At 41.9% G+C, this 13,269-nt stretch overlaps 1 protein-coding gene across 2 annotated transcripts; it reads right to left on the reverse strand.

The window, feature by feature from the left end:
* Window positions 1-6,316: 6,316 nt before the first annotated feature.
* Window positions 6,317-12,841, reverse strand: LOC311136021 (cerebellin-1-like). 2 transcript variants are annotated; one of them, XM_084170084.1, is made up of 5 exons: window positions 12,589-12,841; window positions 12,427-12,489; window positions 12,163-12,225; window positions 11,890-12,018; window positions 6,317-11,176 (listed from the first exon to the last, which is right to left on the reverse strand). In XM_084170084.1, exons 1-5 carry the CDS (start codon window positions 12,812-12,814, stop codon window positions 10,893-10,895), a joined length of 765 nt encoding a protein of 254 aa, XP_084026210.1. In that variant the 5' UTR covers window positions 12,815-12,841; the 3' UTR covers window positions 6,317-10,892. The 2 variants fall into 2 exon arrangements, with proteins under 2 accessions (XP_084026210.1, XP_084026209.1); XM_084170083.1 differs by having other exon boundaries at window positions 12,427-12,513.
* Window positions 12,842-13,269: the final 428 nt, after the last annotated feature.

Here is a 13,269-nt window from a genome sequence, read left to right on the forward strand (position 1 = left end):
TATCTATGGATGTAATATTTCATCATCATTCTTTATCAGACACCGTTTCTATGGTCCCATGTACGACCTTTTCAGACTATTTACAGTATTGACAGTACTGCACTGTATGGATGCGGGCCCTTGTAATTGCTTGTCCAATTCTGCCAACTCGTTACTGATGATTGAGTTCACATTGTGGAACGAGTATATAAAGAATTGATTGGGATCCACTTGCAACAACATAGCGATACGTACTGTAACATGGAGCCGGCAGGTGATCCAGGTCACAATAGAGGTCAAGCAGTGGTGGGAGGAAGATGTGTTGGTCAAAGGAATGGCAGGGGACAAGCACCCCTTCTGAGAGGTGGTCGTGGGCCTCGTTTGAGAGGTGTGGGGGAACGTGGTAGAGGACAAGGCCACGGACCAAGACAGCGGCAGCAACAGCAAAGAGTGTCCAATGAAATCCGAGCAATAGTTGTAGACCATGTCATAAATCATGGCATGACAATGACTGAGGCGGCTACAATGATACAACCAAACCTCAGAAGGTCAACCGTGGCCTCAATAATCAGAACTTTCCGCAACGAGAACCGGTAAGTCGTCAGCATGCACTAAACATTATGTTACTCTCAATTGTCAAATGACTGCATACCAATGTGTATCACAGAGTAGGTAAGTGTCTTTTTACTGTAATGTTCCCTGTAGAATTGAGACTAGGCCAAATAGGGGAGGCAGAGGCAAAATTCTGACTGACCAACAAGAGCAGGCTGTGGTCGATTTGGTTAGGGCCAGAAATTATATTCGCCTTACAGAAATTCGCCAGCATATCTTGGACAATGAAGACATTAACAATGTGGAATCCATAAGTTTGCCGACTATTGCATGCATGCTGAAAAGGCACCAGGTGTCTTTAAAACAACTATACCGTGTGCCTTTTGAAAGAAATGCAGACAGAGTGAAGCAAATGAGGGCTGAGTATGTTCAGGTATGTTCAGTTTCAAGATGGCTGTTGTAATAAAATTCCCTAATAATTCTACATTGTACAGTAAACAGTAAATCTCTTTCCAAAATGTATTTTTAGAGGGTGATGGAGCTGGATGCTGATGACAACCATCACAAATTCATATATTTGGATGAGGCAGGCTTTAACCTGGCCAAGACAAGGAGGAGAGGTCGGAATTTCATTGGCCAGCGGGCAACCATCCAAGTACCTGGACAACGTGGGGCCAACATTACCATGTGTGCGGCTATATCAGAAGATGGTGTGGTGGGACACAGACCTCGTATTGGATCATATAATGCAGCTCTCCTTGTAACCTTCCTTGATGAGCTCGATCAGGTCTGTAGAGCTGATGGCGTGACCTATGTCATTGTGTGGGATAATGTCAGGTTCCACCATGCTCATATGGTGCAAGCATGGTTTCAGGCCCGTGCACAATTTACCACCCTGTATTTACCCCCATACTCTCCTTTCCTTAACCCGATTGAGGAATTTTTCTCCACATGGAGATGGAAGGTTTATGATAGGCGCCCTCATGAACAAGTCACTCTTCTCCAGGCCATGGATGACGCATGCAATGACATCACGGCAGACCAGTGTCAGGCCTGGATTAGCCATGCCCGAAGGTTTTTTCCAAGATGTTTGGCTAATGAAAACATCCATTGTGATGTAGTTGAGAACCTGTGGCCAAATCCACAAGACAGAGTTGATGAAAATGTAGAAGTACAGTAATCACTCCTATGTTTTACTTTTTACAGTACAAGCAAGCAAGTTGAGGAACACTGCATTTGATGTTTTACAGTACTGTATTGTTTTTCATCAATATATTTCAGATTTTGTTCAATGATTCCACTGTGTCTGTAGTATTCTCTCTACTACTGCAGTACTTTTACAGGGATGTATTTACATGTAGTACCATAATAAAACATGTATCACCTATTTTGTACTACAATATTTAAGGATTGTACGAACAATGACACAGTGTAACTATCGATTGCTTGTGTGTGGGTGATCTAAATTAACGTTTAATTGGTATTTCACAATACATTTGTTTTTTGAACCAATGATTGTGCAAGTGCAAGATTTATTTTAAAGATATGAATGCACAATGCAATGTTTTGAACATTGGACAGCCTGTGTTACAAGTGATGACCGTTTTGTGTCTAGAGTTTTGAAAAATGACGTCAAGGTTCTGAAATTAGTGCCAAAGTGATTGTAAAAAACTGTAATAAACACAGGATTTTTGCTGACAACGAATAACAAACACACACGGCAGGTAGCTTAGTGGTTAAGAGCATTGTGCCAGTAACCGAAAGGTCGCTGGTTCTAATCCCCGAGCCGACTAGGTGAAAAATCTGATGTGCCCTTGAGCAAGGCACTTAACCCTAATTGCTCCTCTAAGTCGCTCTGGATAAGAGTGTCTGCTAAATGACAAATCCAGTGGTGTGAAAAAGTGTTTGCCCCCTTCCTGATTTGTTATTTGTTTGTCACACTTAAATGTTTCAGATCATCAAACAAATTTAAATATTAGTCAAAGATAACACAAGTAAACACAAAATGCAGTTTTGAAATTAAGGTTGTTATTATTAAGGGAAAACAAAATCCAAACCTACATGGCCCTGTGTGAAAAAGTGTTTGCCCCCCCTGTTATAACACAACTCAACTGTGGTTTATCACACCTGAGTTCAATTCCTCTAGCCACACCCAGGCCTGATTACTGCCACACCTGTTCTCAATCAAGGAATCACTTAAATAGGACCTGCCTGACAAAGTGAAGTAGACCAAAATATCCTCAAAAGCTAGACATCATGCCGAAATTCAGGAACAAATGAGAAAGAAAGTAATTGAGATCCATTAGTCTGGAAAAGGTTATAAAGCCATTTCTAAAGCTTTGGGACTCCAGTGAACCACAGTGAGACTCATTATCCCCAAATGGCGAAAACATGGAACAGTGGTGAACCTTCCCAGGCGTGGCAGGCCGACCAAAATTACCCCAAGAGCGCAGCGACGACTCATCCAAGAGGTCGCAAAAGACCCCACAACAACATCCAAAGAGCTGCAGGCCTCACTTGCCTCAGTTAAGGTCAGTGTTCATGACTCCACCATAAGAAAGAGACTGGGCAGAAATGGCCTGCATGGCAGAGTTCCAAGACGAAAACCACTGCTGATCAAAAAGAACATTAAAGCTTGTCTCATTTTTGCCAGAAAACATCTTGATGATCCCCAAGACCTTTGGGAAAATACTCTGTGGACTGACGAGACAAGAGTTGAACTTTTTGGAAGGTGTGTGTCCCATTACATCTGGCGTAAAAGTAACACCGCATTTCAGAAAAAGAACATCATACCAACAGTAAAATATGGTGGTGGTAGTGTGATAGTCTGGGCCTGTTTTGCTGCTTCAGGACCTGGAAGACTTTCTGTGATAAATGGAACCATGAATTCTGCTATCTACCAAAAAATCCTGAAGGAGAATGTCCGGCCATCTGTTCGTGACCTCAAGCTGAAGCGAACTTGGGATCTGCAGCAGGACAATGATCCAAAATAGACCAGCAAGTCCACCTCTGAATGGCTGAAGAAAAACAAAATGAAGACTTTGGAGTGGCCTAGTCAAAGTCCTGACCTGAATAATATTGAGATGCTGTGGCATGACCTTAAAAAGGCAGTTCATGCTCGAAAACCCTCCAATGTGGCTGAATTACAACAATTCTGCAAAGATGAGTGGGCCAAAATTCCTCCACAGCGCTGTAAAAGACTCATTGCAAGTTATCGCAAACGCTTGATTGCAGTTGTTGCTGCTAAGGGTGGCCCAACCAGTTATTAGGTTGTAGGGGGCAATCACTTTTTCACACAGGGCCATGTGGGTTTGGATTTTGTTTTCCCTTAATAATAACAACCTTCATTTCAAAACTGCATTTTGTGTTTACTTGTGTTATCTTTGACTAATATTTAAATTTGTTTGATGATCTGAAACATTTAAGTGTGACAAACATGCAAACAAATAAGAAATCAGGAAGGGGGCAAACACTTTTTCACACCACTGTATGTTCCCTTTTGATTTGAACTTGGTAAAGTGTCTCATCTCTAATGGAAATGATGCACTCCCACATGAAAGGGCTGAGACAAACAGAAAGGGGGAGGTGTGTGTGCTTGCGTACGGATGTGTGTGTGTGTGTTTGTGTGTGCTTGCGTTCGGATGGGTGTGTGTGTGTGTGTTGTGTGTGTGATGTTCATTACAAGAGTCAGACTGTGGTATATGACTCAGACTGCTGGATGGCTACAATAGACTCTGGGCTACAGTTGAGTCTTTGTTACCTCAGGATACAAGAGTGACCTTGTCTTTGACATTTGTCAATGAAGTCAACAGAGTGGATGTCCCTGAATGTCCCCCAGCGAGGTTCCCATGATCACTGAGCATGCGAGTCACACACTGAGCACAGTAGACAGAGAATTAGACCTAAAGTTTACAAAGAGTATGTCCCTTCTCATCTCAAATGAGAGTTACCATATTTTACAGGTTACGTGGAGAAAAATAAGAGTGGGATGTGTGTGAAGTGAAGTAATAACTGAGCTAAATAGTTGTGTGAAGTGAAGTAATGAGTGAGCTATATAGTTGTGTGAAGTGAAGTAATGAGTGAGCTATATAGCTGTGTGAAGTAATGAGTCAGCTATATAATTGTGTGAAGTGAAGTAATGAGTGAGCTATATAGTTGTGTGAAGTGAAGTAATGAGTGAGCTATATAGTTGTGTGAAGTAAAGTAATGAGTCAGCTATATAGTTGTGTGAAGTGAAGTAATGAGTGAGCTATATAGCTGTGTGAAGTGAAGTAATGAGTGAGCTATATAGTTGTGTGAAGTAAAGTAATGAGTCAGCTATATAGTTGTGTGAAGTGAAGTAATGAGTGAGCTATATAGCTGTGTGAAGTGAAGTAATGAGTGAGCTATATAGTTGTGTGAAGCCACCTCAACATTTGTTTCTCACCTGACATACACAGGCTGGTTTGCATTTGGAGTAATCACTCCGTCAGGTTCAGAACATGGAGTGTGGGAGAGGGGGAGGGGGTAAGGAAGCAAGGACAGGACTGACAGCTACAGTATCCCTGGTTGGGGAGAGAGAGAGGAACAGCGGGAGAGAGAGCAGGCAGGGAGAACTCCATGAATAGACACAGCATGGTGACTCACTGCTGTTACGAACAGTGGCAGAGTAGACAGGGAACCAGTGTGAGAGAACACACACATGCAAATACTTTTTCCATATACAGGCATTTGTATTTGAACCCAGGTCTGATACACTTGTGCGGCTACAAATTGCACAATTTCACAGTGAAATTGAAAAGTACTTCCATAATCAAATTAAACGCTTCAGCTTTAATGAAGCTACCACCTGTTACCCCAGTCATTAATCTCCATAGAAACATGATTCTGGGCCAATGAGCTACCTAGTGTCCACTAACAATTTTCTGTCCAATTGACCCTTTCAATTTGTCTTCAGATAACATTATGAACACCTGCCTGTCTTTCCATGACATAGACTGACCAGGTGAATCCAGGTGAAAGCTATGATCCCTTATTGATGTCACTTGTTAAATCCACCTTGATCAGTGTAGATGAAGGGGAGGAGACAGGTTAAATAAGGATTTTCAAGCTTTGAGACAATTGAGACATGGATTGTGTATGTGTGCCATTCAGAGGGTGAATGGGCAAGACAAAAAAATGGAAGTGCCTTTGAATGGGGTCTGGTAGTAGATGCCAGGCGCACTTAGTTTGTGTCAAGATCTGGCAGCACCCAAAGGTCATGCAGCCAACTTGACACAACTGTGGGAAGCATTGGAGTCAACATGGGCCAGCATCCCTATGGAATTCTTTCGACATGTTCCTAATGTTTTGTGGACTCAGTGTAACTACATTATTATGTTTAAACTCCTATTCTCAGTGCAACATGTCTTCTCAGTTTTTAGGCACATGCATACGCTCTGGCAGCTGGCCAGGGGTTTATCATTTTGGTGAGCGGGGGTGACACCAGCAGCTGGGACACTTTAAGGGGACCCCCTCCCCCTGCTCTGGGGTCCACAGGCAGACACAGAGAGCACTCAATACTCTGAGAGCATTGGAATGCCATAAATGGAGGGAGCAGCTGTTGCTCAGACAACAGGACCCTGTAAAGAGCTGTGTTCTGCATTTTAGCATAGCCACTTGTGTTGATAGTGAAGACTAAAAACAATGTATAATTGTGTTGTTGCACTGTAGGCTATACTGAGTTTATTACTATTACTATTATCGTGTGTAAGTGGTTGTGGGCTTGTGGTGAATGATTTGAAGGAGTCAGGCGCAGGAGGGCAAATCACAGAATAAAAGGTTTATTCTGAATACAGTAGTACGCAGCAATGCGTCAAACACTCCAGTGCTGAAAACAGGCGCACTGGAAACAACGAAGCACACAGGTGAAAATAACCCAGCGATACAAAATAACAAAGAGCTCCACAGAGCTAAACAAACCTCCACAATAAACAATCACACACAAAGACAAGGGGGCAGAGGGAACACTTATACAGGTACTGATGAGGGGATATGAAACAGGTGTGTGTAATAAACAAGACAAAACAAATGTAATGATGAGATGAGGAGCGGCAGTGGCTAGAAGGGCGGTGATGACGAACGCCGAAGCCTGCCCGAACAAGGAGAGGAGGCAGCTTTGGAGGAAGTCGTGACAGGGCTAGTATGTATCACATGTTTGTTGTGTATGACAGCATCCTTTATGAAAATCAAGGTCAAACCCTCAGGCCTGTGCTCCCTCATGAAACCATGTGACTGATGCAGCTCCCTCCTGACCTTGGATGAGACTGTCAATTTATGTGTTTGTGTGTGCGTGCATGTGTGTTTTGGTGTGTGTACTGTATGTGCGTGTGTAGGGGGGGGGGGGGGTGCTTGCGTGTGTATACATGTGAGCAGTGTCTGCAATGGGGCAAGCAGTGTCTGTTTAAATACCAAAAGCTAAGCCAAAAATTATACTTTTTTTAGTTATAGTGTTACACGCACTGTGAGCATGTCTATGTTTGTGTTGCGTGTGTTTGTGAGAGAGTGTGTGTGTGCTTATAAATGAGTGATGGTATGACAGCCTCAGCACAGAGAAAGTTAGGAGCATCATTTGCCTGTGGATTGATGATACAGTAAGTATGATAGGGCTAACTGTGGTGCTAATTTATTTGGCCTGCAATGGAAGGAAGTGGAGAGAGCTCACACAGGGAGAGGAGAGACAGATGGGAGATTTCACTGATCCAGAACTGCTCTCCCCACGCTGAGTCAAAGAGCATTCCTTTAAATCCTCCCATCCCCCCCACCTCACCGCAATCTCTGTGTGTGTGTGTGTGTGTGTGTGTGTGTGTGTGTGTGTGTGTGTGTGTGTGTGTGTTTGTGTGCGCACGCGCGAGAGAGAGAGCGTTTGTGTGAGTATGTGCATTAATTCCTCTATGGATGTAGTAGATACTGGCATGTGTAGATGCTTAAAAACAAACTGCAGTAAATGATTAGTCATAAAATGGTTTCGGTGTGGGGGTGGTAAAATGGCCACTCTCTCAGCGGTAGACTCTCTCATTCATGGTTCAACATTACCCCCTACTGCATTCTTCTGGAACTGACACAGACCAGAGAGATAAAAAGACAGAGAGGTTCTATTCAGTCCTGCTAGGGGCAGACAGAGACCCATGATGGTCCTCGTGATGACCACTCAGCTGAGCCTCTGCTCTCTGCTCTCTGCTCTCTGCCCTTGGATGTGCTCACTGAATGGGCCTCTGTGTGACTGGCTCAGATCTCAGACAGAATGATAGACACAAGGTCTATGAAACACTTCTGCTAACGGATCCAATCAATCAGGAATGTGAGAATCCTTTGTCTGATTCTCTATGTGTTAGTGTAAATCTGCCTCTGACCAGGACTAGTCCCTAACCAGGATTAGTCTTGTATTCTAGTTCAGTCGACATAATCACTGTAACTGAGTACCACAAAGTAAAAAATTCACATTTAACACACAAACTCACATGCATGCATGGACACACATACACATATGCGCACACAAACACACACACTCGTCGCACAACACAGCTGTGCTATGAGATAAAACAGTCACACAATAACTCATATGCTGAACACACACATTCCATGTATAACTCAGCCAATGTTAGGCCTATCCCTCATCCCTCGCTCCTCCCTTGCTTCCCTCTGTCCTTGGCTCTTTCCTTAAAAGGCCTGAAGCAGTGAGCCAGGACAGCGAGGGAGTGAGAGGGACTTATCCTGGACTGAATTGCATTTTCTGACTAAATGAATGTTTTTGCAATGCTGCTATGTTTATCCACATCTCCACATGTTCTCTGACTACACATACAGAGATAACTCTTAAGAGTCTTCTCCTCTCTCTTTGAATCCTACCACTGCTCTCCTCTCATGTGGTTAGATCTCTCTCTGAGTAGAGAGACGCCACATGTGCTCCCTCCATTGTTCCCACAGCAGCCAAGCAAGACTCAAGAGCGTTCTCTATTGGTCACAAAGAAGAACTGCAGCGCTGCCCCTCACATCAAATTATACTCTGTAGAAGTTTAACTATCAACAATTAATATTTTTGGACAGAAACACTGAATCTGTCACTGTGAAAACCAAACTGTGTTGCATTTATGTTGTAAGTATGAATGGGGGAATCTGTGAACTACTGAAAAGTCAAAAACACTGATGTGTGACAAGAGTTAAACAAAGGTAAAACAGCACAGATGCCTTTTTGTACTTCAATAATATAAAGTGAACACAATAACCTATAAGATATTGAACAGAAGTTGTTATTCTTATCCACTGTGTGTGAGTGACTATGAATGCTTGTGTGAGTCAGCAGATGTGAATGCTTATTTTTCATATTCAAAGTTTAACCTGTTCTTCTCTAAATCTATGCAGCCTAGTCCCTTTAAACTTTAAAACCCCTCACAATAACAAAGTGTATGCGGGCTTGGCGTAGTTGGGGGTGGTGGGGGTGTTTGTCTTTGTAAGGTGGAGGGTGTCATGTTTACAGGGCACTATGGTGCTGGTTGCTAGGGGTGACGGCACAAAGGAAAATAAGGGGTTGGGGCTGACTCACTGAATGGCCTCTTGCCATCCTGTTTTCTAGAGAAAGGCAGGAAGAAAATGGAGGCAGCTGGGAAGCAGGAAATGTCTGACTCACTGGCAGATGGCCGGGTGAGGCCAGGGAGATGGGGGCTAGCAGCGAGGGATGGGCCCTGACAGGAAATGGGAGGGCCAGGTGGGAGGGGAGGGGTTAGGGGCGGGGTTTAGGAGCTGCTCACTTGCGCACATCTGGTGTCCGTTTGATGCAACTGCAGGCTGGAATCCTTCAAAATTATATTTGTAAACTTTAAAGTCAGATATATTCATGTTAAGATACAAATAAAAATACTTAATTATTCTCTAAAAATAGATCTGGTTTGGATGCAAAAAGTTTATGTCTTTAATTTGTTTGTAGACTTCTAGTTTGGACATAGGAAAACATTGAATTAGGTATAAGCCCATACATTTTGAAATTGTGGTTTTAAAGTGTGCAAGTGAAGCTGGGTTATGTTATTTTTGTTGTGAGAGGCTATTTCATACCTCAAATTGCACATTGTATATAAACTTAAACCTTGCTATAAGATATCCTTACTGACCTCCACACATAGCAAATATACAGCACCAGTCAAAAGTTTGGACACACCTACTCATTGAAGTGTTTATCATTCTTTTTACTATTTTCTACCTTTTAGGATAATAGTGAAGACATCAAAACTATCAAATAACACATATGGAATCTGATTGGCTCAACTGATTGGCTCAAACTCATTAAGATGGAAAGAAATTCCAAACATTAACTTTTAAGATGGCACACCTGTTAATTGAAATGCATTCCAGGTGACTACTTAATGAAGCTGGTTGAGAAAATGCCAAGAGTGTGCAAATCTGTCATCAAGGCAAAGGGTGGCTATTTGAAGAATTTGAAATATAAAATATATTTAGATTTTTTAAAGCTTTTTTGGTTACTACATGATTCCATATGTGTTATTTCATAGTTCTGATGTCTTCACTATTATTCTACATTGTAAAAAATAGTAAAAATAAAGAAAAACCCTTGAATGAGTAGGTGTGTCCAAACTTTTGACTGGTAGTGTATGTGTTAACATGGTGAAGTATGGGCCTATATGTAGTACCTCATTTTAAAATGAAATAATTTATTTATTTATAAACACTTACTGTATCTAACACATGCTTTAACCCAGAGTGGGCAGGCCAATGTTACAGTAGGCTACATTGTTAGTTTTTCTTGGATATGTTTTCTTATTGTAATGTTGAAAAAACCTTCTATTTGATTCTATTTAACTTAACTTGGCTAAAAATATCTATAACTTTAAATGGTTGAATAACTTCCATTCATCAATCCATTCACATAACAGGTCTGTGTTGTCTGTCTCCACCTCCCTTGAAAGACCACATAACCAAATATGGGCATTTACTACCCCCTACTGGTCTAAGTGAATAATGCAGCATGTGTTGTAATAATATAATAATAATATGCCATTTAGCAGACGCTTTTATCCAAAGCGACTTACAGTCATGTGTGCATACATTTTGTTACGTATGGGTGGTCCCGGGGATCGAACCCACTACCCTGGCGTTACAAGCGCCATGCTCTACCAATTGAGCTACAGAGGACCACATGTTGTGGATCAGAAGTGTGGGTTTGTGTGCATGTGAGCATGTGCGTATCACCGTGTGCATGTGAGTGCAGGTGAGTGTGCACGTGGGAGTGTAGGTGCGTGTGTATATGTCTGTGTGCACCAATAATTAAATGCAACAAGTTTGGTCAAAAGCCCTTCATTGATGTTCATCATCACAACACATTAAAAACAATCTCAAATTGGGAAGAGTAGAATGCCAGTAAAAGTGTTACGGTGATTTGAATCATCATAAATCCTGTAGTTTGCAGGGAGTTGCATAAAAACTACATCTCCCACCTCCAGCTGTAGTATGACTGCATTGGATGCAGACCTAAACTGCATATGGTCACCCCATTCCCCTGAATGAATTATATGCTGTTCATTCTTGAACAGTGATAGGCCCATAACAGTTGACTGGAGAAAATCACCCATAGTGAAGCTGAAGTGGTAGACCCCTCTCACAGGTGCTGTGAAGCTACCTGGATGTGAGGAAAGCATAGAGATCATCAAGACTTGTGCTGCACACTACATGACTGTACCTGTAGCACATTGACAAAAAAATGTATTATCTTGATTGTCCTAAACAAAATCATGGGGCATCAAATGCAACCTGCCACCAACATCAAGCAGGCTTTACTAGTTGTGCTGATTGTTGTTTTTAAACTTCAGATGCACATGTATTTGACTAGGTAGGCTATAGTCTACACTAAACGTTGACTGATGCTGCTATAGTCTACACTAAACGTTGACTGATGCTGCTATAGTCTACACTAAACATTGACTGATGCTGCTATAGTCTACACTAAACGTTGACTGATGCTGCTATAGTCTACACTAAACATTGACTGATGCTGCTATAGTCTACACTAAACGTTGACTGATGCTGCTATAGTCTACACTAAACATTGACTGATGCTGCTATAGTCTACACTAAACATTGACTGATGCTGCTATGGTCTAAACTAAATGTTGACTGATGCTGCTATAGTCTACACTAAACATTGACTGATGCTGCTATAGTCTACACTAAACGTTGACTGATGCTGCTATAGTCTACACTAAACGTTGACTGATATTGCTATAGTCTACACTAAACATTGACTGATGCTGCTATAGTCTACACTAAACGTTGACTGATGCTGCTATAGTCTACACTAAACGTTGACTGATGCTGATGAAGTCAGTACAGTACCTGTAGCGTTGTTGTAGTGGTCACCAGTGTTTGTGAAGATGTTCTTGTAGATTACTGTGGTGGCAGTGTTGAATGGCCCATGGTGTCCAGTTTTTCCTAAAGAGGTTGAAAATGCCACCTTGGGTCTCTCTGTGAATGCAGGAGAATAAAGTGAATGATTTGATGATGATGATGATGATGATGATTGACATTTAAACTTTTTCACACTCAGAAATGGAAGGGGAAGGAATTATTATGTCATTTAAAAGTACCATAATTCCATTTATGTTTTACCTGCATTCTCCCTCTGCAGTTTCTCAATCTCACTCTCAGTGGATGTTACTCTGCTCACCATGGCTGGAGTTACAAAAATGACACAAAGATTTACTGGAAAAAACCTGGATAACACGAAATTAGCGTCTTGATCATTACCAATCATAATGACAAGATAACTAGGTACCTACAGTGTATTCTGCATGGTTTCTATGGCTACATTAACAATAGTTATTGTTATGACCAAACGAACTAAACAAACTGATATTTAACTGTCCATTTTACCTGCATTCTCTGTCTTCATTGCCTCAAGTTGTCGTTCAGAACTCATCAGCCTGGACTCCATGACTAAAACAAAATGAAATAATTTTCCTGTCAACAATAGAAATTTACCAGATTATAACATTACTCAGTCAACTGATAGTGGGCTTAGTATTCTGCTATCACCTGAGTTCTCTGTTTTCAGCCCCTCCACCTTAGTCTTAGTGTCTTGTAGTTCAGCCATGGTATGACTCAGCTCTGCCCTCTGCAGCACCACCATGTCTCTCAGATCTCTCAGGTCAGACCCAATGCCACATTGAAGGGAGTCAGAGGATCCATCTTCACTTGGAGTGTACTTTGCTTCTCCCAAATGACAGAGCAGGTACACCAGTGGAACTAGAAAAGCTCTCATTGGGAAAATATGCTTAGAGCTAGTTCAGTATACAATATACTCTCCTTTAAATACACTTTGTGGTTAACCATTAACTTGGAGTATTGAGCAGTGTTCTGGTACACCCATAATGTTTAAACTGGGTCATTTGCCCTTTGCCCACCTCTTATTTTTCTGTAATGTTTAAACTGGGTCATTAGCCCTTTGCCCACCTGTTATTTTTCTGTAAGGTTTAAACTGGGTCATTAGCCCTTTGCCCACCTGTTATTTTTCTGTAATGTTTAAACTGGGTCATTAGCCCTTTGCCCACCTGTTATCTTTCTGTAAGGTTTAAACTGGGTCATTAGCCCTTTGCCCACCTGTTATTTTTCTGTACATTTTAAACTGGGCCATTAGCCCTTTGCCCACCTGTTATCTTTCTGTAAGGTTTAAACTGGGTTATTAGCCCCCTTTACCCACCTGCTATCTTTCTGTAT

Source organism: Coregonus lavaretus (assembly GCF_964263955.1).
Source record: "Coregonus lavaretus genome assembly, chromosome: 10".
Lineage (NCBI taxonomy): Eukaryota > Metazoa > Chordata > Actinopteri > Salmoniformes > Salmonidae > Coregonus > Coregonus lavaretus.

Excerpts from the sequence above, each read along its gene's own strand:
- LOC311136021 (XM_084170083.1), bottom strand. The coding sequence starts at position 12,814 with ATGAGAGCTTTTCTAGTTCCACTGGTGTACCTGCTCTGTCATTTGGGA. Across the intron at positions 12,019-12,162 it reads ACTGCAGAGGGAGAATGCAG|AGAGACCCAAGGTGGCATTT; the intron begins GTAAAACATAAA and ends CTGCATTCACAG. Across the intron at positions 11,177-11,889 it reads CCACTACAACAACGCTACAG|GTAGCTTCACAGCACCTGTG; the intron begins GTACTGTACTGA and ends CCTCACATCCAG.